This window comes from Labrus mixtus, chromosome 13 (assembly GCF_963584025.1).
Source record: "Labrus mixtus chromosome 13, fLabMix1.1, whole genome shotgun sequence".
NCBI lineage: Eukaryota > Metazoa > Chordata > Actinopteri > Labriformes > Labridae > Labrus > Labrus mixtus.
In genome coordinates, this window is record NC_083624.1 from 8432110 (window position 1) to 8457161 (window position 25052).

Sequence of the window (25052 nt, forward strand, 5' to 3'; positions counted from 1 at the left end):
AGTTTTTTAAGGGTGTCTGGCTGCAGAGAGGCACACTTCACAAATCCTTAAAGTTGCCTTAAATAGGAAAGGTGAGATTACGCACCAAAAATATACTTTTGTAACACATGGACTGCAACATCCAAAACACTCACAAGGACACACTCAGAGGCCTTTAAAAGCGCATCTTTGAGAACACACACATATCGAACTGAGCGTGCCAGGCATACCAAGGGGAGCCTCAACAAGCCAAGGCGGGGGTGGTCGGCTTCTGGAATGATACGGAGATGGACACACTGGACACCTCTTTGAAAGTGATACATGGCCATGGCTGGCAGCAGAGCGCCACTGCAGATCCCCTCAGACAGGCAAGAGAGGATGCCAGGCAGGATGGGATTTAGGCTGTAATGAGCCTGGCCTTGTGTACACACACACACACACACACACACACACACACACACACTCTCTTAGCGCCTAAGTTTGCTCAACAATGTGGCCAACTGCTAAGATAATAAGGACGTGTGCACATGAGATGAACTACAAAGCAAATCTGATGGTCAGATCTGAATTCCTGAGTATCACATATTTGTAGAGCCACACACACACACACACACACACATATTTGCATATTTATCCACAAAAACAAACTCATACACATGCATATGACAAGTAGACAAACATACACAGTCATAGAAACACATTTTCAACCCCAGCAAAAGTTTCTTTCGTTCAACCTTAGAACACAACTGTTTTACAAATCTGAAGAAAACTTACTTCTTCTTCTCTTTCTTCTACGACATAAATGTTTTCAGTTTCCTGCTCCAACCTCAACATACCTCAGGTGTTACATTTGGTTATGATTGAGGGAGATGTTGACAAGCCTGCATGCTACCATGAGTTCAATAAAGGGTTGGCATTAGAGATGATGTAATAATCAAAATTCAATCATATTCTAAAACTTAATTGAAGGCTACATGTAAGAAAAATGTTCTATAAAAGTTTAATTCTTCTATAATTTAACTATGAGGTAGTCTTCAAAAGCTGCAACCAGAGTTCCAACACTGAACACAATGACTCCACTGTTCAGCTTGTATTATGTTAGAGAGTTGAAAAAGTTAAACTAACCCAATTATCTGATCACTTTAGTCACTTTCAAAACTGAATTTGTTGTGAATTTGATGCAGCTATTTTATGGAGCCAGATTTCAGCGATTAAAACTCTCAATAACAACTTAAACTAGTAGAATTTCCGTCTAAAACCCCAACATTTACACCACTTTGATGTGTGCATATTAAGATTTTATTCTGAGACCAACTAGATGACATGATAAAATAGAAAGTAATATTCCAGAATTTATCCGATCCTGTGTCAAGACTTCGAGATGATTAAATGTAACACTCTGACCTCTTCAGGGGTTAGTAGCCCACGTGAAAGGATATGATTTGGTGGAAGGAAATTCCAGCAGAGGACCTGATTGGCAAGAGCCAGGTAACGCTGGAAGACCAATGACATCTGGGCGTTTAGGTTTTCTCTGCGGCTGAACTCCTGCAGCACCTCCATGGTCAACATGAAGATCTGACGCAGGCCATCCTCCTGGAAGAGACAGACAGAAGAGCTGATGTATCAAAAAGGGACTGCATGAAAGACTACATCAGAGAGAAGACTAGCATCACTGACTCTTCCTCACACAGCTCTACTGCTCACTGGCAGGTTAAAAAAAAACCCACATACGAGTAAAGAGTGAGGTGGGGATCAAACCTGAAACAGACGCTTGCAGCTGCCGTGAAACTCCATGCTGAGGCCGATGCTGCTGGTCTTACTGGAGCTGGAGAACTCGCTGAGAAGAGCGGTGAGGATGGAGCAGGCCAGTGTTTGCTGCAGCAAAGAGGTCAAAGGTCATACACTTATAGAAACTTTTTATTTAAAGGTTGGAGAGCTTAGCTAGAGAGAAAATATATTTGTAGCTAAATGGAAGAAATTGATGATTTTTGACAAAGTGGAAAATTCTTACAGACAAACATACATGATATTGTTATATTATTATTATTTCCTTTTAATCCTCATTTTATCTCTTAGCCTATCTAGCCTATCTTATTCTTTTACTATTCTGATTCTATTCTACTATTCATGTTGTTTAATTGCTTTTATCTCTTTTTATTGAGCTCAGTTACTTTTACTGCTTCTAGTGCTTTTAAATTTGACTTTTATCTTTTTATGCATCAGCAGTTTTTATTGTTTACTTCATGTTAGCTTATACCCCCTTCTTATTGTTTAGCTCTCTTATTTTATTATTATTCAATTATTTATTTTTCACCTTTTCTCTATTCTTTAATATTTCTCTTATTTTGATTTCTAGCTTCTAGCCACATTTTTTTGTTTTTATCTCTTCTTGATACTCTTACTTTTTATTGTTTCTCTTTTAATTGTTCTTTTACCTTCTTACATCCTCAGTCCTCTTGGTCTCAACCTAAGTTGCAGGGTTCCTGTGTTGCCTGAGTTATGATGAGTGATTGCTGCTTCAGGTTTTAGGCTGGTGAACATCTGTATATTTTAACTCATCTTAGTCTTTGTTAGAAACTACGTCACCCCTCCTGAGTGTCTCAAAACACTTTTCTATTCCTTCAGACTGTGTGTGGAAAAAATATGGAGCTTAAACTACATCAAACATCTTTATATGTATACACATACAAAGAGTTATGATCAACATGAAGTTAAAAAGAGTAGTATTGTTATCAAGGAAACAAAACCTACACTATCGCTCCCTCTATATCATCTAAATGACTCACTGAAGTCTGTAATCATATCAAACCAGCATGTTCAGCCCTCCATGGCACTAGACTCCGTAAAGTAGTTGCCCTTCATTCTTTAGATTTTTTGGTTGTGGGAACAAATGAAACAGTGCCACCTACTGGATGAGGAGAAGTACTACACTGTTTACAGTCATGCACTGATAGAAATAGAGCAACATAGTTCTTACAAAACAGCTGTACCTTCATGTAGAATATATTCATCCCTCATATTTGTGACTCCTTTCAGATCACCAAAAATATGATTTAACTAAAAAAATATGGATTTGAGTGCAAATAAACAAACAGGCTCTGGATATCTAACTTTTCTTGTAACCACAAGAACATGCCAAGAGTTGTGGAGTTTGCATGCAGAGAGTCTGCTAACAGTGTGGGATGTGGTCTCAAAATGATACTTCTGTTTAAAGCTACAAATCCTCTTTTATGTCATCTATTCTAAATCTGTAAACAATGGTTGTTTGATGTGCTGTTGTGTCTCTATGTGTTTCTCACCACATTGGGGTTCCCGCTGCTGATGAGCTGTCCGACCTCGTGAAAGACGCTTTTACAGTTGATGCTTTTGTCGAGGGAGCCCCTCTTCACGATGACCGCCACAGCCAACAGGATCTGCTCACGGACGTATTTCTGGAGGCTGGAGGAAACAGGGGCGTGGATGGTTATTGATAATAACATTTCTCTGATGCAGGAAGACTTACAGCAAGTAACGGAATAAAGACCAAAATCGGCTGGAATTTACGATATGGTAAAAGGAAACGGGCAATGGAAACGTTTCGTCATCAACGACACAGCAGAGTTTTTTCTTTTTTTGTGACAAGGTAAAATTAAATTGTATGGCTTTTTTTCAAAATCAAACTTTTGAGTCAAACAGGTGAGCAGAAACTTTTCCAGTTTGTTTTTTGAACCAACGTTTGGCAACCTGTTGCTGCATCAGTTCAGAGACTTAAAGCAAAAATACATAAACTGTTTTCATGTCTGCCATTTATAAAAAAGGAGGTAGTTATACGCACATCACCTAGGTGAAGGGCAGTGACAAATCAGCAGACTAAGGAAGAAGATAGGCCCGCACACTCGCTCTAATGCCACGTCTCAACCAGAGGTCTTTGTCAGGTGATCATTTTCAGGACGGGCGTCACAACCAGATATGTAGATTTCAACACCAATAGGCTGATAGGCGCTATGATGGCAGGTGTGGTCAAATATTCAAAATGTCCCGAGGTGAAACACATCTATAATGATCACCTTTCAAATATAACACCAGGAAAGATACATGGTCAACATACAAAGGCAAAATCCACATTGTTATGTACTGAAGAAGACCTCTGGTTGAAACGTTGTGATGATGACTTAAACTTTTTGTGGCATTTGTGCGAGTGTGCAGGACTATCTTCTTCCTCTGTCTGCCGTTTATACCATAGAAATCGGAGAAAACTCCTGATCTGTGGCATTAGACTTTTTTTGATAACCATTGTGTATCTTATTTTGTGCATACAAAAAAAAAAAACAGCTGGTAAGAAAAGGACTGACATTTGAAAATGAATGCTGTTGTTTAGCAGAAAAAAACTTTAAATTACATCAATATATCTTACAGCTGCAGAATAATCTACCAAACAAATCCACTATTTCTATTAAGAACATCAAAAAACTTGTTGATGAATAGAAATTGCTCAGAAATTACTCAGTTTATTGTGCTTAAGACACATGTAACATGAGGTTTATTTGCACATTTATTGCAAACCCTCCAGGGAGGTTTCAGATAAACTTAATACGAGTGTAAGACAGACACAAGTTAAATCATGTCTCCGTCTTTCTCTCTTACTTAGGTCTCTGTAAGACGTAGGTGAGGAGGAATGCCCGTAGAGACTCGATGCTGGTCTTTTCCAACAGGATCCACTCCCGCACCACCGCCTCCATGACAGCTGTGGCTGCCTGGAACAGCACATAGTCCACCTTGCTGGTCTCTGTGGAGAGGGAGGAGGAGGAGATGGTGAAGAAAAATTAGGATGGAGAAAAAATAAAAAAGGTTTGGTTGAACTACAGAGAGGACATTTGTAATATTGAGTTAACCTTCACTGACATAAGCGTGGTGGAGGACATTAATGAAGCTATCTTTGATATGTATTGGGGGGTTAATTTGAGATAAATGTTGAGGTCATACGCAAACCTTACAATAGAAAGTTTGGGTCTAGAGATGCACAGATCCACTTTTTTTCTGTTCTGGTCGGATTCCTATATATATATGTTCCAATACCGATATTTTTATGATCATAAGTAATAGTGTTATTGTTGGTCTTGTGTGTAAGTCTACACAAAGCTGTAGTAAACCCAGCATTGCATTACATTGACTTGGCTTCACTTACAAACAGGAAGCAGCAACAGCTGTCAGGTTTTTCAAATGAAATGTTTTAAACTGAAGTGTAAGAATTGCACTTTTGATCTTATAGAAGTTGCTGCTCCATCTCGTCTGAACGTCGTCATGGAGATGATTTGAGTGTACTTCTAACAGTTCAGTCTGAACGTCTTCAAAGTGAGACTGTGCGAGCTGAGAACGTTTAAAGTGCCCAACCATCTTTCTGTTTCAGTGGCATGGATTGAGGCCGTCCCGATAACAATACAAGATCGAATCGGCCCCACCTCTATTGTGTCTTCCATTAAAGTGGAACTAAAACACCTTCCTTCCATTTAACAACTGTAAATGTTCCTTAGAGTAATACATGTAATGCCTATGCAAATGTAAAGTCTATGAAAACGTAGTCCTCTATGGACTAAATCCTGTTTCTACAAATCATTTGGGCTAAAGCAAGATGTGCACTATCATGATGGATGTGAAGAGTTACCTAATATGTGCTTGCAGATGGCGAAGGGAGATTTTGATTTCCTGAAGGAGAGGAATATGTGTTCAGCATGCTGCCTCTGTTCTGTGCTGACCATGGACGGCGGTGCCTGGGAACACAAACAAACAAGCATTATAGACAAGGCTTAGTTTACTGAAAGGTTGACAACATTTTCCATACTTCAATCTTCACATTTTATTTTTACTATCAATGGTATCGAAAAGTAGTGAAGGTTTAAAACAGGCTCAATATTTTTTTTTAACCAACCGTGAGAGAGCAGTGGTGGTTCATTCAAATTCACAGATCAGCAAATAGTCAAATACTGATATCTCTAACAAACAGGCAGAGAGCAGAGGAGGTTACGCTGTCTAAATTACACACTCAAAAAAACCCAGAAATGTTGCCAATGTTTTTGTGCAATTCAGACAGTGTGCAAGAGTCAACATAAATCGAGTTATAGTAACAAAAGTCGATATCAGAAAGCCTACCATAAAAAAACACACAACAAGACGCATCAAAAACATGCAAAGAGAGCACAACTCGAATGCACACACAAACACAGACACACTCATAGACACACAGACTTTTATTGAGTGTCGCCATGATACAGCTCTGCAGGAAAGTCACATTCCAGGCCTAATTGCAGTAAAAGCAGCTCTGCGGCTGAAAGCAGCAGAGGAAAGAAAGAGCCTTTTATCTGAGAGGACCACTCACACACAGACACACACATGAACACACATGAACACACATGGACACACATGGACACACATGGACACACATGGACACACACACACACACACACACACACACACACACACACACAAGCTTCAAGACACATAATATTCTATGGTGAGAGATGGCAGATACACAAAAGGGCAGGAGTAATCAAAATTAAGAATCCTGATAAAACCCAATAAAACAAAATCTCAGTCTCATCCGCAGAATAGCTGAATTACAAAAACACTTTCATTCATATTTTAACTCTATAAAAGAAACATTTTTGAATAAAAGTGTAAAAAAAAAAACGTGTTTCTTGTGGTGAAAAACCAACAGATAATTATCACCGGACCAGAAGTACTGAATGAAGTGTTTTTTGCATTTTTCAGCTGACTTTAATGATTTCATCGCCCACAACTCCACTGTTCAATCTTTATCTCATCCCTCTAGTCAGTGTCATTTTCAGCCCCAACACATCACTTTTTCCAACAAATGTGGTCGAGTTACCCCACTGCACATCACTTATTCAGCACCAACAAACAAGCAGACACACTTAAAGCCTACCTGGTGAGAAGAGTCAAACATATGGCAGCTAAAAGACGGATAAATCAATCAGGAGTTGGTGGAGACCAAAGCTGAAGATAAAAGAAAGTGTCTATTGGACCAAATTTCGTCAAGAGGTCAGAGACAACACTCCAGATGAATGATCATTTTTCTCTGTGTTGGCCATGTGGGTTAAAAAAAAACTGTTGCAAACATAACGTGTAGCCCAGATATTTTTAGGAAGACTTTTATGTTAGCCAACAGAGATTATATTGAACCATTAAAGGAACGTCCATGATGTACAGACACTAGTGGTTTAACAGTATTTGTATTCGTCCCAAAGCATCACAGGCCGGACGTCTCAGTTTGTTGCATGCAGTCAGATAACAAATACGTGAGAGAAAACAGGCAGTCACACATGGCAGTATCCACTCTCCAGTCTAGGTGGAGGTGAAACTTGTGACTGGTGGCTAACCAATTTCAAACAACAAATGAAGTAGATGAAGCACACGCAACTTAAACCCACAAGAGGAAGATATACAGCAAGATGACACAGCAGAGCAAGAAGACTCGTCTGCTTTATTCAATCAGTAGCTTGGGGAGACTTTGGGTTCACAGTGCGGTTGGAAACATGTCGAACATGCTAATGAATATTAGACGGCATCCCCCAGATGTGCAAATCACTGGAGCTAAGCAAACGAAAACAGGTGTCCAACAACTTTACCCCGCTGTTTGTCTGGATGTGAAAGCAGAGAGGGCGAAAGACGTAACCGAAGTGAATACATTTTAAGGCTATGTGCCCATATGCAGTCGCTGACGACCTTGGCTTCAAGTGTGTATTAAAAGTGCTCAAGCCGAGTTACAATGGACTATCCTGTACGCACATAAGCCAGTCCGTCATCCTTCACTGGCGTACACGAGCAGTCATTAAGCACCAATAACCACTGCACCCGCTGCTCACTAACAACTATGTGACCGCATACTTCAGAAAAAATCAATCCAAACCAACTATCACAGGTACTTCGATTGAACAAACTTGCACTTCTGTCAGTTCAAAATGAATTTGAGAACACGAGTAGAAATTTGGGTCTTGGACTTCTTGTTGCCTTTTTTCCTGTTGAGCCGAACTTGTACCAAACAGTGACCCCAAAACCGAGGTACACCCCTAACAAAAAGAGCGCTTTATTATGAAGATTTTGAGGACCATTCGTTCTGATCCTTGTGATTACTTCAACTTTTTTTTGTGACAATTTAGATGTAGCCCAGATAGCCTATAGCGCCCTATGTACAGAGGCTAGTCCCTGCCGCAGCAGCCGTGGATTCGAACCCGATCTCGGCCTTTTGCTGCACGTCATCCCCTACTCTCTCCTCCCAACGTTTCCTGTCTCTATATCTTCAGCTGTCCTATCAAATAAAGTTCACTAAAGTATTGCAGATGTTTCCACGTTGCCGTTAATATTAATATAGATATACACTCACCCATGTGTCCTGTTGAGCAGATCTTTTTTAAAACCCTTATAGAGACAGGATTAAACCTCAAATGCAGTTAAACTGTAATGCATTTCGCAAGTCATATTTAAAACATAATAATTTTAGTGGTTTCACATTTTCAGGCTTACTCCCTGGTTTATGAAGCATCAGTAGATCAAACAACTGCTATTGTGTTATTCACAAACCCTTTAAAAACGAGTCCAGCTAGCATAGTTGCTTCTTCATCCACCTTCAACTTCACGTGTCTATCGCTAACATGTAATGCAACATCGTTTATATCTCTTTTGGGGTGATGTTTTGCTCTCTCTCTATATTTTAGAAATAGTTTCTATTGATGGCATCCAGAGGTCAAAATTGGTCGCCAGTTTCTCAAATTGTTGCCAATTGCAACCTGGTAACTGTTAGACCCTGAAAGTGAATAAATCAAAAGCAGCACTTTGCGCGTTGTAAGAAACGCAACCTGAAACACACTAAATCAGGGGGCAACATGCGGCCCCCCCGTCAACCCTCAATGTGGCCCTGACAACCAGAAGTATGTCCATAATAATATTTGATCACTGCTATATGTTGAGTTAAATTTGAGACATAATTGATTTCAATCGTTTTTGGGAAACTACAATTTGGCCCCTCTGGCAGTGAGAATTAAATGAATGTGGCTCCTTGCTGTGACCAAAGTTAGCCCATCCCTACACCAAATAAGATAAGATAAGATATACTTTATTCATCCCAGCAGGGAAATTTAGGTGTTCCAGCAGCCAGCATACATACAAACACACAACACAACACATATATACATACATATCCCACCCATACAAAAAAAAACATGAGCCCACAATACAGTTTGATATATGATATATGCAACTCAGGGTAAAGTTTAAAAGTTTAAATGTCTTCTGTCCTTACTTAAAAGGGAGTCGTTATAAAGTGAATGTTACACTGGCAACCAATCTATTATCCTGCTCTACTTCATTTGACTACACCGTTGAATTTGCAGTCTGCATTAACTGAAGAGCTTTGCACTGAGTGGGTAAACATTGTGTGACTGTGAAGTAACACGTCTGATCAACCGAGACGCCACATTATATTTTATAAAAATGTTCATTTAAATTCCTAAATCAAGGCCAGAAAACACCTGCTTGACTACAATGTGAGGGAGTACAGTACTTGTTTAGCCGGTGTGGTGCTCACATGTAGCAACTTAACCAACACTGGTGGTTAATGTCACATCTAAAAAAGTAACCAAAGCATTACTAGTTGAAAAACCACAACATGGGAAAGCAAAATGGCAGAAATGTCTCCTCCACAGACAGACTCATGGGATGCACATGGTTAGCCACTTGCTCTTAGCTGGTGTGTATTTAGTGTTGTTTCCTCCCGTAGAGAGTAAGGGGTGTTGGAAATAGTGGGAAATGAGAGTAAAAATGATGTTTAATAAGTGTTTTATTGGGTACAGGGAAAGCTAAGGCGACACAACGGTTGAATCAAAAACTTGACGTAAACGTAACGTAACGTCAACGGCTGGAAGGGACAGTGGCACGAGCCGTTAAAGTTTCCAGGGAAACAGTGGGATGATATTTAAAGATGGTGGGTGGGTTATATTACAGACAGAAGACGGGGATAAAGAGAGCTGATGTGATATGCTTGCGGGATGGAGAGAGGCAAAAGGAAAGGCGCCACGCATCGCTCCAACGGTGAGGGGAGAAAAAAAAAAAAAAAAAAAAGACTCAACACATTTTATCAACAAAAACCAGGAAGACGCGAACAACCGCGGCCAGACCCCAACCGCCAAACACCACCTGACACACAGTCAACACACACGCACCTTCCACTTACTCGTGGCTAAAAAAAAAAGAGGTTAAATTTCATACCATTAAAACTTTGGCAGCGCTTTCCAGCTGTGTGATCACTTCTGGTGCACCGACCGCCGCCATCATCGTCCCTCTCCAATGACGCGCCATGCGCTCTGCATTGTGGGATTACAGCGCTTCTGGTACCCGGCAGGGTTAAACGATCTGAAACCCGGTGTTACGCCGAAAAATGCATCCCTGTCAGTAATTGCATGCGCCGCGCTGAAGTGTTAGGAAACGGAATGAATGTTATTTCTGGGGGCAGATACGTGATGACAAAGTATGTCAAGTTTATATCTAATCAAGGGAAGTCTCCTTAATCGTCTGTAGACTCGATAGAAGACGCATTTTCTTTAGCCTGCGTAAAAATGACCTGCAGACAGTGTTTGACTCTGACGTGTGTGTAGATTAAATTTAAAGGTGGATGCAAAATACGGCAGCATGTTATTTTAAGGGTATATGCAAAATTCGGCAGTGTAGAAATTGTGTCTGGCATATTTTGCATTGACCTGCGAGGTGCATGCAATTCTCGGAAGGTATGCATTTCTCAGCGTAACACCTGTTCAACCCCCGACAACTTCAGCGTAGCGGAGGCAGCGAGTTATATAATCAAAGACAGGAGGATAAAACCTAAAGTAACAGAAAATACAAACTAAACTTTAAGGGGTGAGATAAGATCTATAATCAATAAAATACTGTCTGTAAAGTTTCCTATGGAACCTATAGCAATTATTTTGGGGCTCTTTCCCTCTAATGTCCCATGGACAGAGGAATAATATACCTTACATTTGTTAATATCTGCTTTTTGCAGCCCTGTTTTTTAAGGCTTTTCTGAAAGGAAACAGAAAAAGCTGAGGAACTTGGATTAGGCTAATAACAAGCTACACTCAGAGGTAAACTAAATTTGTATTAGAAAATGTGGAAACCTTTCATGTATTTTCTATAGAATGGGAACACCAATCAAAGATTATTGACAAGGAGTGAACTTAAAGGGACCTGTGAAATACCTTTGAATGAATTACATGTATCTTACTCATCCATATTTTTGTTATATCGTTGTCTTTCATTCTCTATATTTACTTAAATGTTAGTTTGTATTAATGAAAAGATACATATACTGTGCTTTAACCCATATTTGTTTTCATACTCATTGTGCTCATTTCCTTTTCCTTTTTAGCTATGTAACTCTCATTATCAGTGGAGAGGTTTGGGGGAGTTTTAAAGAAGTTGACATGCCCTTAAAATCTTTTATACTTATTTAAAAACAAAAAAATTAAAGAAAGTATGCATTCAGAATCTCACTGCAGTAAAAGTGCTGTAGTACGCATCAACAGAGAGTCCCAGAGAGTGCTCATTATGATGACTTATTATCAATGTATTGTTGCAGCCGGTTGGAATTAAGCTTGTTTTTTAATACGAATAGGCAATATTAACTAAGATAATGTTTCATTTTTGTCTCACCTTTTTATTTGTAATATAATTTCACTAAAACTACCATCAAATGGTTTGTCAAACACCATGGCTGGTGTTAAATAATTAGTTTTTGATATTTGCTTTAGTGTATGTGCTTTGAACATTTTTTAACTACCAGCAACCAACCATCGAGTATGTAAATATTCAAGTATGGCTGAACATGGCAACTTCCATGACTGACCAAAGAGCCTCAAATAAACTTACAATAAATCAGACTTCAATGTTGGTTACTCTGAGAGGCTTTAACTGCAGCGCTAGAAGTTTGAGTTCAGACGGATTTATCCCACAGGGAGGACGACAGATATGTACTACTACCTCCATCATTAAATTTAATATCAAACTCATTTTAAAAAATCTATTTAACAGAACTTGTGACTTTTCGAGCTGACAGGCCGATAAAAAACATTTTCAAATAGAAAAAAAGAGGAAGTGAAGCAGGAGGCGTCAAAGATGGTTAATTTAATTTATACATACATTTTACACACGAGGACTGTGAAAGCATTTTTACAAATTCTCATTTGATACATAAATGTAAAAAAAAAGAGATCGCCGACATCATGCTGATGTCACAATACATCATCAATAATACTGCGTAGACATTTAACAATAGCACAAGGGGGAAAAAAAGATACAAAAAATATGTATATCTGTATAAATATAAAGGCAAGAGTAACAGGATTGTATCATACATTAAGGAAAATCCTCCTTAGAGTAAAAATACAAAATGAAAAGATACACAGGTACGTCTCGTGAAGATATCAAGTCAGTAAAAGATTGTCAGTCATCACTCTCAAACCTTAGAAACAGAAAACACACACACACACACACACACACACACACACACATCCAGGAAAGCCCTCACACACTCTTTGATAAAGCTTTTTAGCCATGAAGCAGTCTGACCTGATATCAACAAAAACAACAAAGTCACTGAGAGGTTCAGAGGAGAGAAGGCACATCTGGACCAGCTGAAAGAGGAAGTACAGGGAAGAGTGAAAGAACCAAACCAGCTCTGACTCAATCTGAGAACGGTGACCGTGAGAGAGGCACCTCCAGATCCAAAACTCTGAGAGAGACTGGTTTGATTGATTTGGACTGCTTACAGGCCACACTGGCAATGTTTACATGCAACATCCTGCTTTACCACCACCAACGGTACAAATAGAAATCTGCGTCTATAGAGGCAATGTTTTAGACCCCTTTCCTCTGCAATGAGTTGAAGAAAAAGTCTCAGTTAAATGGTATATTTAAGTCTTTACCCACCATTAGTTCACAACACCAGTTCAACCACTTTCTTTTTGAGAGTTTTATTTTAGAGATAGGACGGGGGATAGAGTCAGAAACCCAGGAGAGAGAGAGAGAGAGAGTGGAGAACGGCATGCAGGTTAAGGTGCCAAAGGTCAGATTCGAACCCGGGCCACCTGCTCACAAGGACATGAGCCTCTGTACTGGGGGCGCGCAATAACCACTAGGCTACCGTCGCCCCCAGTAAAACCACTTTCATAATGCATTTATCTTCAATTTATATTTCTTGTTTATTTAGCAGCTTTACGTTTGTCTTTAACGTCTTGAGCTGTTGTTTATCGTTCTCTCTAATTCCCTCCTCCTGACTTCTGCCTTTTCTGATCCGTGCGTCTGCATGTAATCAAAGCCTGTGTGTGTGTGTGAAGCATGCTCTGTCCACTTCTCTAGAAGAAGAGCAGTAACAGGTGAAAGAGGTCTGTGAAGGAGAGATTATAAAGAGAAAGCAATCTTTTAAGATTGTGCTGCTCATTCAGAACACAAGGCACATTTACAGAAAAAAACAATCTTTCAATACATTGTCGAGCAAAATAAAACAAAAAATAAAAAAAAACTTGAAAATCTGTCGTAACAAATCTTATCCACACGTTTTCACTCATTCTGCCGGTTACACATCAGAGAATCAAACAGGTTGTGACTCCTGAAGCACCCCCGGTTCAATACTAAATACTGTTGGAACAGTTTGGTATCAAATGACCAAACAGTTCATCACGACTCAACGAGAGCAGTTATGGTGTTTGATTGTCAATAAGCAAGACGATACGGGGTGATAGTGTTGTCAAACTAGGACATGGCACAGCTCTGTGGTAAAGAACAGACACTCACACTGGTGCTCATTTCGGATAAATAAAGAAAATGTACCAAACTGATACTCTTTGATGAAGTTCTGCTTTTGTTAAATACACAAAGCTATTTATTCTTTTTTTTTTTTTTTTCAGATTACAATTCCTGAAGCCAACCTTCCTCGCTCCTCGTCGTCATTTTAACTTCTGTCTCCTCTGATCCATCTCTCGCCCTGAACCAGAATCCTTTCTCTCCCGCAGTCAGGGCCAGCCCGTCTGCAGGAGGTGAAAGGAGTCTACCATCCATGTTTCTGCAAAACACACCGCTCGTCATCGTTAGTCCCCAGCGTCTCCTTCGTCGTGGAGGGGCGACGCGCACGCCGACATTCAATTAGAAAGGCACACAGCTCATTACTTTCAAAAAAACCCAGGCACACATGGCAGCTCGAGCCAACACTTCTTCAAGCCAAAGAAAAACAAATGTAACAATTATAATAATAATAATAATAATGTAAATAATATTAACCACAATAATAAGCAGCATGTTGTAACTGAAAAAAGAAAATATAATAAACCAATATATTTGTACGTTTCAGTACAAAAAAACAAGAGATATTAAGTGTTTAGAAAACTATAGATAATGTATTTTTTGTATTGCACATAGTCATTCTATCACGTTTGTTGTTGTTGCTTTGTGTTGTCATGACGGCCTCCAGGAGACCGGAGGAGGCTGGTGACGTTACGTCATAGTGAGTGTGTGTTAGAGTTTTCATCCTCAGTCAGAAAGCGATGCAGTCCCGTACGAGCGTCTCCAGCTCTGATTTCTTTACGTTTTCTTGAAGCAGGTTTCAGTCTATAGATCCGTTATTGACCTAAAACAAAGCATGGAAGCAACCTGCAGCTCCGGTAAACAAGAAGTAGAACGTGATCACAAGAGCAATCGGATAGCATCCCGACTGAGACATCTGAAGCGTTTCAAAAGAGCTCCAAAGTCAATTTGCAAAACCTGCTTTTTCTGTGGTCATTTTAGGGTCCGGACTTTCTTAAAATCATTTGTGTACGCCAGGAAAAAAATAAAGAATTAGTGCTGGCTGTCTGTACAAGACCTCAGAGTAAGATAAATAGTAACAGGAGGCCTTGCAGGAAAACAAGTGTTTTTGTAACAGTAACCTCTGAGAGAAGAAGAATCAGGCTCCATTAGGAATCCAAAACAGGAAACTGGATCAACTATATTTGGCACTAAGGTCGTCAAAATGTTTGATACTTTAATACTTTTCAATACCACGTGATTAAAAAGGTAAAATCTTGTTTTTTTTACTAATCGATAGAAGCTAAAAGGGCCGAAGATTTGAAAAAAACAAAAAAAAACTACAGATCTTCAGTTATACATTGAACCAGAAGAAAGAGAGAGAGAGCACAGTCGAGAGTGCACAAATACAGAACTGATGTTTTGGTACTAAAATGTGCTAAAACGTATTTGTGGTATCGAAGCAGGTAGAAAATATGGTTTGATTTTTACTGGAGTCTAACTAAGTTTTTTAAATTCTGGTATCATGACGACCCTTATTGTCACATAATGAGGCAGCTTTGGATATATTAGATAGATGAAACAATGTTTTTTGCTAAATGGATGTAGATCTTTAACATTTGATCAATTTGATCAAATTTGAGCAATTCAAATGACACAGAAATATACTATATATATATATATATATATATATATTTATATATATATATAAAAAACAAAAACCTGATGTTGCCAAAGGGACGCATATCATCTCAGAGCCTAACTTTTCTGCTGAACAACTATGTCTCTGTGATGCGTCTTTGCTCGAATACGTTCTCCATGTATTCTGACTTCATGAAACGTTAACATGGACACTGAAATCTTTCAATCGTTGTGGCAACACAACCATTTTTCCACCCTGCACCTAACCCTTACAGGATAACTGTATGTGAATGTGTGCACGTGCATGCATGTGTCTTTGTAGCTTATTTTGCAGCAGCTATGAATGAGGCGTGCTCCTTATTCAGTCCCCCCCCCCCTTCCCTCGTGATCAGCTGATTCCATTCCTCATTTTTCCATGTCCAATACTGGGTGTAAGACACAAGGGTGGAAGGAATGGGACAAGGAAGCAGTCCTCACATCAGACATCTTTGATCCAGACATCCTCTTCTTAAAAGTCTTGTATCCGCCAATGCTTCACCGATGTGTAGTCAGTGTTGTTTCTTGGTCCCGGATCAGGGGAGTTTTGCTTTTAAAGTCGTTGTGGAAAAACTATAGATTCCACAAGGTGGCGATGTTTGTCAATCTTGCTCCTGCAACAATCACACACGCCAGATCTGCATTAACTCACACAGACACACCTGTGCAGCCTTTACACACAGACAGAAAGTAGAGCAGGTGGGAAGGTCATGGGCTGGGGATGAGCATTAGTCGGCAGTAACAAACACACGCCGCTCAGGTATAGTTCTAGACGTAAACCGGCTCACACCCCTCCCCCTGCTCTCCCTCCTCCCCCATGTCTTCATCGTCCTCCTCCTCTTCTTCTTGTTCGTCATCCTCATCCGGCCCCATGCAGGCGGCTCCGCTGATACTCTGCGGCCCCTCGCAGCTCTCGGGAGGTTTAGGGTAGCGGAAGGGGCAGCCATTGTCGTCGAAAAACCTGCGGAAGGTGAACTCGTAGAAAGCGTGCTCTGGGTGCTTCCCGTGTGGCGAGCAGAGCATGTCCAAGGCCCTGGTGCTGTCCCCGCTGTCGCTCCATGCCCCAGGGCCGCCCTCCTCCTCCACAGGGTCAAAGTTAGACGTGTCCATCGGGTGGGCGATCTTGGGTCTGTAGGGCGCCGGTTGCTGCCGCAGATTGCTGGAGAAGTCCATCTGGGAGAAGAAAGGGTGAGCCTTGATTTCGCCTGCACCGTTTGAACCCACGCGATCCTCCGCAGAGCAGCAGAGACGACCGATGATGTCGACCGCCTCGGGGCTCAGTTTGACCTGAGCCGGCACCTGCAGAGTGCTCTCCCAGTTGATGACCTGCAGAGAGGAGACACGATACATGAAACAGAGAAAAACAATATGAAAACCCAAGCAAGATAAAAATGACTAATGTATAATTAGCCTTTTTGTTGAATTCAAAAGTTTGAAGTTTAGTTTGAAGGTTTGTTTTCTAAGATGTCTCTGCTCAGAGTGAGATGTGACTGTAAAAGTATGTGAATGTAATTGTCTGAACGCTCCTGTGACTCTGATTGTTTTCTCTTATTGTCTTCTTTCAATGACTCGGTCGGCTGTGAAACTGAATTGCCCTTCTGGGATCTTTAAAGTTGTCTGAATCTGAACCTGTTGGATGTTGTGTTTTCTTACATTTGGTTTTCTTAAGAACAAAAAAGCACTTCTTTAACTCAGATTCACACGCTTCCTTTGTTTTGTAGCTATTTGTTGCCGACTGATTCTAAAAGCCTCTGCCTTCACCTGGCCACACATACTGAACATAACGGAAAAAACCCTTGAAAGATTTTTGGTGAACCGCTGCAAACCTGATGTCTGAGTCAGACTTAGAACAGAAAGAGGTGGGCAGAGGGATATAATGTGGCACTGTGTGTGGGGTGATACAGGGACGTCAGGCAGGCATTGAACCAACCACTGGTCAATAAATTCACCTTTGAGTTAAAAGTAGTTCACACTGTTTCTTTTTCACTGACCTTAATCTGAGTCTCTGTTGGTGTGGAGGCCAGGAAGGGCGGCTGTCCCACCAGCATCTCAAACAGGATCACTCCCACGCTCCACCAGTCGCACAGCTGCGTGTAGCCTGCACACAAGATGAAAAAAAAGAAAGATCAATCTATCACTCTAAAGATGAAAGTTCTTCCCTCTGATGCAGAGTTTAGTAATTGATGATTTGGAGCCGTTGTATTTCAAATGTGTTTGTTCTTTTTGATTGTTTTAATGTGTTTCTTATCTCCACGGCACTGAAATGAGCGACGCCTCAATGCCGATGAATTTTATAAAAGAACAAGGACTTTGTTGAGATCAGCCAAATCCATTTTTTTCAAACAATTTGCATGTTGTCAACCACTCAGTTGACGCCAGCTGTCATTATAGTTGCTGACCTTTAAATGTGCCAACAGAAGTGGTCAGCTTCTTGGTCTTGTTTGCCTTCACTTTATTCTTGCTGAAAATAACTGTACCCTTTTTAAAAACTCTGAACTGACCTGTTACACTATTTAACCACGGCCTCTCTTGGTTGCTGCCCTGCACAAAGCTGCAGCATCTTCATTTAAAATACAGGTTGTACTCTCAGGCAGAAGCTCTGCTGCTGTTTCTGCTTTAACCATCCATCATATTCTCACCCACCTTTGCGCAGCAGCACCTCTGGTGCGATGTAGTTTGGTGTTCCCACCAGGGAGTGAGCGAGGCAGCGCTGATGCTGCCGGTTGGCGCGCTGCTCCAGTGTCATCAGGCGGTCACCACAGCGACAGTTTGACACGTCGTCCCAGAAGTCACTGGGCTCCATGCTGTCCTGTCTGACGTGGCTCCCTAGAGACAGAAGGAGAGGAAGATGATGTTAAACTCCACACAGAAAACATTAACAAAGGATTAGCTGGATGGGAAAGTAACAGGTTTTTTGACAGCAATTTAAAGGTCCTTTAAGAAAAGAGTTGAAAAGGAACCCTCAAGCTCTTTTTTTCTTGTAGGTTTTGCCAGAACATTTTGAGAATAAATAAAGACTGGGCCTCAGGGTCAGAGAAAATAAATAGCATTTATATTAAATTATTTGTGGGTTAGTGCGAGTGTCCCATTTACAGAGGCTATAGTTCTCTAAGCAGGCGGCCTGGGTTCAAATCCGACCTGTGGTTCCTTTCTTCATGTCATTACCCACTCTCTCTCTCTCCCTGATTTCCAACTCTATCCAATTCCCTGTCCCTCAAATAAAGGCACAAAAAGCCCAAAAATAAATCTTAAAAAAAAAAAGAAAATAAATTATTTGCCATTGTAAATCAGGGAAAGCGAAATGTAGTCGTTAAGAAAAAGCTATATTTTGCAGTATTTCGATACATTAATACAGCCTACATGTTTACAAAAACCACTGAATCCCTCTATAAGAAATTGTCAGATCATGTGTGTTTACATGAGTTTGTTTGGATATTTTTTTGCGGCGTGCCCCATCAGAGTTCAGCACTAGAACATCATCACTATCTGCCTCACCTTTCTGGTAGTACTTGGAGTTGTGCGTCCAGCGGAAACCTGTGCACAAACCAAAGTCGGTAAGTTTGATGTGTCCGTCCAGGTCAATGAGGATGTTGTCGGGCTTGATGTCTCTGTGGATGAAGCCCATCTTGTGCACGCTCTCGATGGCCAGCGTCAGCTCGGCTATGTAGAAACGCGCCAATGGTTCGGGGAAGACGCCCATCCTGATGAGCAGACTCATCATGTCTCCTCCGGGGATGTAGTCCATGACGAAGTAGAGGCTGTCACGGTCCTGGAAGGAGTAGTAGAGACGCACCACCCACTCGTTGTCTGCCTCGGCCAGGATGTCCCGCTCTGCTTTCACATGGGCAACCTGCACCGAGAAAAAAGTACTAATTTCAGCTTCTATGCAGCAAATCTCAATCAATGATATTTGTCTTTGTGACTGGTTTAACTTAAGACTACTTTAAAACATTTGTGTCGCAGAAAGTCACCTGGTTGCGGTTGAGGACGTCTTTCTTGCGCAGTGTCTTCATGGCATAAAGTGCTCCAGTGTCCACCTTTCGGGTCAGACAAACTTCACCAAAGGCACCGATGCCAAGAGTCTTGATTTTGATAAACATTGACTTGTCCATTTTGGCTCGGCGTAGCCTGTTGTAGTTGGACTCTTTCTGGTTCAGCATCTTCCTCATCTGCTCCTGCTCTGCTTCTGATAGGCCGGCCTGTGGGGGAAGGACAGGGGTGTGGGACACATGGTGAGATGACTATCAAAACCTTTTCAGAAACTGCAAAACAAGTTAATGTGGCACAACTTGAACCCAGTGCCCTGTTGAATTGAGCTGATTATTTGACATAACTGTCTGGGTTAAGCTTTTGTATGTTTTTTTTGTGGTTAAAATGCCGTTTAGCCACTTCAAAGTAGGTCAAAAGGGCAAAGGGCCAAAGTCATGACTCAGGACAAGCCCATGCAAACATTAAGAGTGAACTCACTGACTTCTCATTCCTGCACAAAGGTCTCGCTGTCTAAAATAAAAGTCCTGAAGGAGAATTCTCTGCATGACAACCTCCTGGACATCACTTACAACCAATTATCATTCTTATCTCAGGAGACAAGAGCATCACCAGTGCTAAGAAATTTCTTAAGTTGCCGAGTCAAATTATTGATTTTCTATCCGAGGAAAGCCATTATATCACATTATGTTGCTGACGTTTGTTCCAACCAGGAAGTCTGAAAACTTGTCATATTTTGAAAAATGTAACCGATGTGCTATCTTGATCGGGCCTTCCTGGAAAAGAAGACCTCAGTCTCAGGAGAACTACTTGTTTTATCTAGAAATTTAGGAGAAGAATTTGTGTCAACTTTGTTTTTTTCTGAGAAGTATGTTACTACTTGCATAATAGTCCACGTTACATAATGAGAGTTTGAGACAAAGTAAACATAACAGCCTTGTTTTCAACTATTTCCTAAGCCCTTGAAGTCGTTTGTTAGATTTCCTGATATGCACTAAATCAAAGAGCTGCCTGGATTTGTTAAAGTCAGTCTGAAACTTGAAGTACCATTTTACTAACTTTAAAAACAAACTAATATTAAGAAGTACATCTAATTTCTTATTTTACTTTTATTGCAGAAAAGTGCAGCAAGAATCATTTGTTCTGAATCAAGTATTGATAGAGCTATCCTTTCAGTCATTTTTCAAGCAAAAAATGTCCAAGTTTTGACTTTCCCTAACTCTCAATGTAGAGGTTTCTACTCGTCTTATTATTGAAATAATATTAAAAGACAAAGCCTTTGGTTTGTAGACGTTTGGTTCAGGCAAAAAAAAACATCCTAATTTCCTTGTGTGTGCTGTTCTATAAAAAGTTTTACAAATGTAGCAATAATGTGAATTAGAAGACAAGCAGTGAAAATGTATCAGGCTGTAAAAAAAACATGCAGGGGTTGTGTTCAGTGCTTAAATATTGTTTGACACTTTCCTGTGGTTTTCTCATTCAATGTGAACTGGGGAAAAGGGCGTTGAAATGTGCTGCCCCCTGTTTTTAATTACATAAAGATCAGACACTTGATGAGCTGGTCTCATTCAATGTTTTTAAGGTGAGTTTAAATGACTTGGAGGCAGGGACATCTGGCTGTTGATGTTCTGTCTAATATATTTTCGGATATGGTTGACTGACAAATATTTCTATTTATATATTTCTATTATATACTCATGTGTCTTATATGATATTTGTATGTATTACTGCACATTACTTACTTTGTTATCAGTGCTGCTGCCTGTCATGGATAGAACACTCTTTACAAAAACAGTTTTTTAGCCTCTTTCTCCCGGTTAAATAAAGGTTCTAAAAAAAGATAATTCAGCAGCTTGCAGGGAGATCACTAAAGGGCTGCCTTACCTTTGACATCTCTTGCTCCAGTTGAAGCCTGCGGTTCAGTTTCTGCTGGTGCGTCTTCATCACGTTCTCTATGTGCTGCTCCATGTAGAATTTGAACGCAAACGGTGAGTAGGTCTTGATGCGTGACTCTCTCTTCTCCTCATCACGTCCGTTCTTCCTCACAGGCACAGGTGACGTCTGGATCTGCTTCTTGTCTTTCACTGCTTTTTCTCCTTTTCCCATCTTCGTCTTCTCTTTCGCCTGCTGGCTCTCCTCGCCCTTTCCGCTCCCTCCACTGCCGCCGCGGGTGTTTCTGGCTGCAGGGTTATTCAGGTGCGGGGCTCCACACATGTCCCCTGCTCCTTCCAGGGCTCCGGGCTCGACAGCTGCCCCGGACATGAGCAGGTTTTTGGGGTAAGGTGGTGGTGGGCAGCGTGGCTCCTGAGCAGGCTCCAGAGGGTAGGTCTCCTCGGGCATGTAGCCCAGAGACTCGGCTGCTTCCTGGGTCTGAGCCGTCATCCACCCTGGGTGACAGGGTCCCACGGCAGTCTTTGGCTCTGGTCTCATCACACGGATGCTCTTCACTGGCTGCTGGATGGGCGGGGACGTTACAGCTGTGATGGTGTTTGGTGGGCCCAAAGAGGGGTCCTGTTTTCCTGCTGGAGGTGGAGCAGCCATCGCTGGTCGGACACCATTTGGACCAGCAGAGCGATTGTTGAACGAGTTGGTTCTGCTGGGGACCCGCACCTCCCCCCTAAATGGGCCCTGAGGCTGGGGCTGCCTAGCTGGAGGGGCCCCTTCTGGACCTGGAGGCCCGGCCCAGTGGTGCTCATACAGGTCCAGGTTGAGGCTCGCCCTAGATGGGGTCATCAAGCCCTGCGGCATGTCGGAAAAGTCTGGGCCCATGGTTGTGACTCCACCTGGGGAGCGGGACATCATGTGGACCTGGTGGGACGTGGGGCTGGCCTGGCGTGGGTGGGAATGAGGGGGCAGATACAGGTTTGCAGGGTAACCTCCACCTCCTCCTCCAGGACCATTCTGAACCATGGCCCCTTTTCCTTGCATGTTGACGTAGTTATCGGGGGGCGCCATTTGAGGCGGTGCCATCTTGTTCTGAAAGGAGGCGGTCCTCTTCACTCCATAACCTGCAGGCTCCATCATGTGTGGCCTGGTATGGCCATAATCATAGTGTGGACCAGGAACAGGGCCTCCTGGTGGCTGAGGTTGGAGCTGCAGAGGCTGACCGGGGACATTGTAGCTCATCATGGGGCCATGCTGTTCCATACCACCGGTGTAGCCTTTCTGTGGCGCCCCTGGAGGGTACATGTTGTTGGGCTGGTTGCCCTGGGGGGCCATCACCGCTGGATAGTTGCCCATACTGGGAGGTCGACCCATCGGGTTTCCCATGGCAGGACCCTGTGCTGCACCAGAAGGAGGCATCATGTAGTTCATCACAGGGGGAGCGCCCATGTAGGCTCTGGACATCTCCCCCTCAGGGCCGTAACCAGCTGCCCCGTCATACATTGGAGCCCCCATCTGGTGGTACGGAGGCATGGCACCCACTTCCCCTGAAGCCTCTAATGCAGGGCGGTGGTCCATTGAGTTTGGCATGCCAGCTTTACCTGAAAGTACAAGGAATAACATCAGACAAAGCATTCAGGAATATTAGCAATTTACTCTTAAATGTTGTCCTAAAAAGGGACTTAAGGTTGTATTTGTACCTGGTGAAGTCTGCTTGATGACACGGACGATGAGCTCATTGCGGGGGTCAAGGTAACCCATTTTGCTGATGTACTCTAAGGCGGCTTCGATATTCCTACTCCCCGTCTGCTTTAGCGCCCTCACAGCCATCTCCTGGGAAGCAAACACAATAAAAGCCATGTTTAGAAGCTTATAAATACCCCGCTGTTACAACCAATGTGTTTTTAAGGGACTTTAAATGCATGGAATTAATTTACATAAATGAGAAAACTTTAATAAACTTGCTAAATGGCACCGAAAAAATATATAAAAAAATGTGAGAAATTCAAATTACAGCCAACAAAAAAGTGTGATATTTAGCCAGCATTTAAACTGTATTACCGGTAAGTTAGAATCCTCCCAGCTGTAATATGCCCATTTTAATTAAACAAAAGACTTACACTTTTCAAATGCTTAATGTTGTCAAAACAAAAGCAACTTAAAAAGAATTTGTCTAAATTCACAGTCTACAACTGGAACCCAAACCTGGATCTGTTTGAGCAAAGAAAAAGCAAACAAAACTACAAATCTAGCCAAACATTCAGAACCTGCTTTAAGATCTGATAAACACACAACACTTTGAAAATAATCTCCAAGACACACAGCTGCAGGGATCTACACTCAATCACACAAAATCAAACACAGACAGATATCGTACGAAGCGAGGATGAAATTGCTTTAAATGAGCCCAAAACACAAAGTCACACAAGTGGCCCAGTAGGTGCTCAAACACCTGCATCCTCTCCACTCAAGGTCACATACCAGTGACTTCCTGAGTCTCCTCCAACAAACAAAAACAAACCAAAAATGAGATCAAATTACTTAAATTTCTGTGAATACTTTCTTGTGAATATTTTAAAAGTAGGGAGATTACAACCTTTTAAATATCTGTTTGGTGTTCGTTGGGGAATGGACTTGTACTGTTAAAACATACCCGACAAATAAATTCTAATGCTCAGGAAATAGGAATGGAAATGGTGGGAAAATGATGAGCAAACAGATCCTTAGTCAGCATGAAAGCATTAGAAAACTGAGCCAAAGTAATTATCATACCAGCGCTTGATCATTTGTAAAGAGTGCGACTCTTTCCTGTAAATGAGTCAGTAGTTGTAGTGTAGCAGAAAGGGTGTGGTGCTGTGTGCAGCCAGGGGAACAAACAGACAAGCGGGCGCACTCACACTAGGCCCAGTTGTGCTGTGTTGAAGCACGATGACCCCCCCCCTTCCCATTCTCCCTGCTGGCATTCAGGACTGGGCCTGAGCACGGTTACCTCTAGTACATCACGTCGTAATACAACACATGCATGACTTTACCTTACAGACTCAAAAATAAAAAAATAAAAAAACGGACGCACTGTTGGGTCCCCGCCTTCACATCAGCGAAAAGCTCAGAGAACATGACAGCTACTTTACTGACTTCGTGGCTTATTTTGAGTCATTTCAGTCAGATACAGCCAGAACACTCCAGGATTTCTCGATAATGGAGGCGGGGAAGCGCACATCTTTCAAACCATGCCAGGGCCAAGGAAGTGTACCGTGCTTTGGAGTATTCACACTAGTCAAACAAACTTGACTTTGAGGGTGAAGAGTGCTTAGGAACAGTATGGATAGCCTAGTGTTAGTGCGCCCTAAGAGTGACCAGAAAGAGATCCCTTCAACCCACTATGCTGGTGTTTCTGCAAGTTTTAGCTAATAAATATATATTCCCATAAATAAAGAGCCAAACAATTCTCAAAATGTTGGAGAAGGGATTTTCCATTCATAAATAGTTCCCCACCATAGTTAAATTTTATTATAAGATACTAGAAACATTTTATTCTCATTTAATAAAAGATTGTTTCTGTGACTGAGGTGCTTCCATAATGTCTCCTGAATGTCCCATTCTTCTGGAAAATGTAGTAACCTTTCATAATCTGCCTCTTGACTCGTCTCCCTCCTCTCTGATACACACAGGTGGGGCTCATCCCAGGCTCCAACAGGTGGCCC

The 25052-nt window shown here is 41.6% G+C and overlaps 2 protein-coding genes across 2 annotated transcripts in view; both read right to left on the bottom strand.

Moving 5' to 3' along the window:
• xpo4 (exportin 4) overlaps positions 1 to 10367 on the bottom strand; it is a 53967-nt gene extending 43600 nt beyond the window's left edge. The window contains exons 1-6 of the mRNA XM_061053525.1: positions 10237 to 10367; positions 5621 to 5726; positions 4603 to 4744; positions 3279 to 3417; positions 1738 to 1854; positions 1419 to 1572 (exon numbers count right to left, since the gene is read on the bottom strand). Of these exons, the coding sequence (XP_060909508.1) occupies positions 1419 to 1572; positions 1738 to 1854; positions 3279 to 3417; positions 4603 to 4744; positions 5621 to 5726; positions 10237 to 10326 (748 nt within the window). The 5' untranslated portion in view covers positions 10327 to 10367. The remainder of the gene's footprint in view (positions 1 to 1418; positions 1573 to 1737; positions 1855 to 3278; positions 3418 to 4602; positions 4745 to 5620; positions 5727 to 10236) is intronic.
• A 1765-nt stretch (positions 10368 to 12132) lies between these two features.
• The window catches only part of lats2 (large tumor suppressor kinase 2), a 29191-nt gene continuing 16271 nt past the window's right edge, over positions 12133 to 25052 (bottom strand). Inside the window, exons 3-9 of the mRNA XM_061053526.1 lie at positions 23049 to 23181; positions 21349 to 22949; positions 19449 to 19676; positions 18973 to 19327; positions 18121 to 18303; positions 17469 to 17575; positions 12133 to 16803 (exon numbers count right to left, since the gene is read on the bottom strand). Coding sequence (XP_060909509.1) covers positions 16246 to 16803; positions 17469 to 17575; positions 18121 to 18303; positions 18973 to 19327; positions 19449 to 19676; positions 21349 to 22949; positions 23049 to 23181 — 3165 coding nt within the window. The 3' untranslated portion in view covers positions 12133 to 16245. The remainder of the gene's footprint in view (positions 16804 to 17468; positions 17576 to 18120; positions 18304 to 18972; positions 19328 to 19448; positions 19677 to 21348; positions 22950 to 23048; positions 23182 to 25052) is intronic.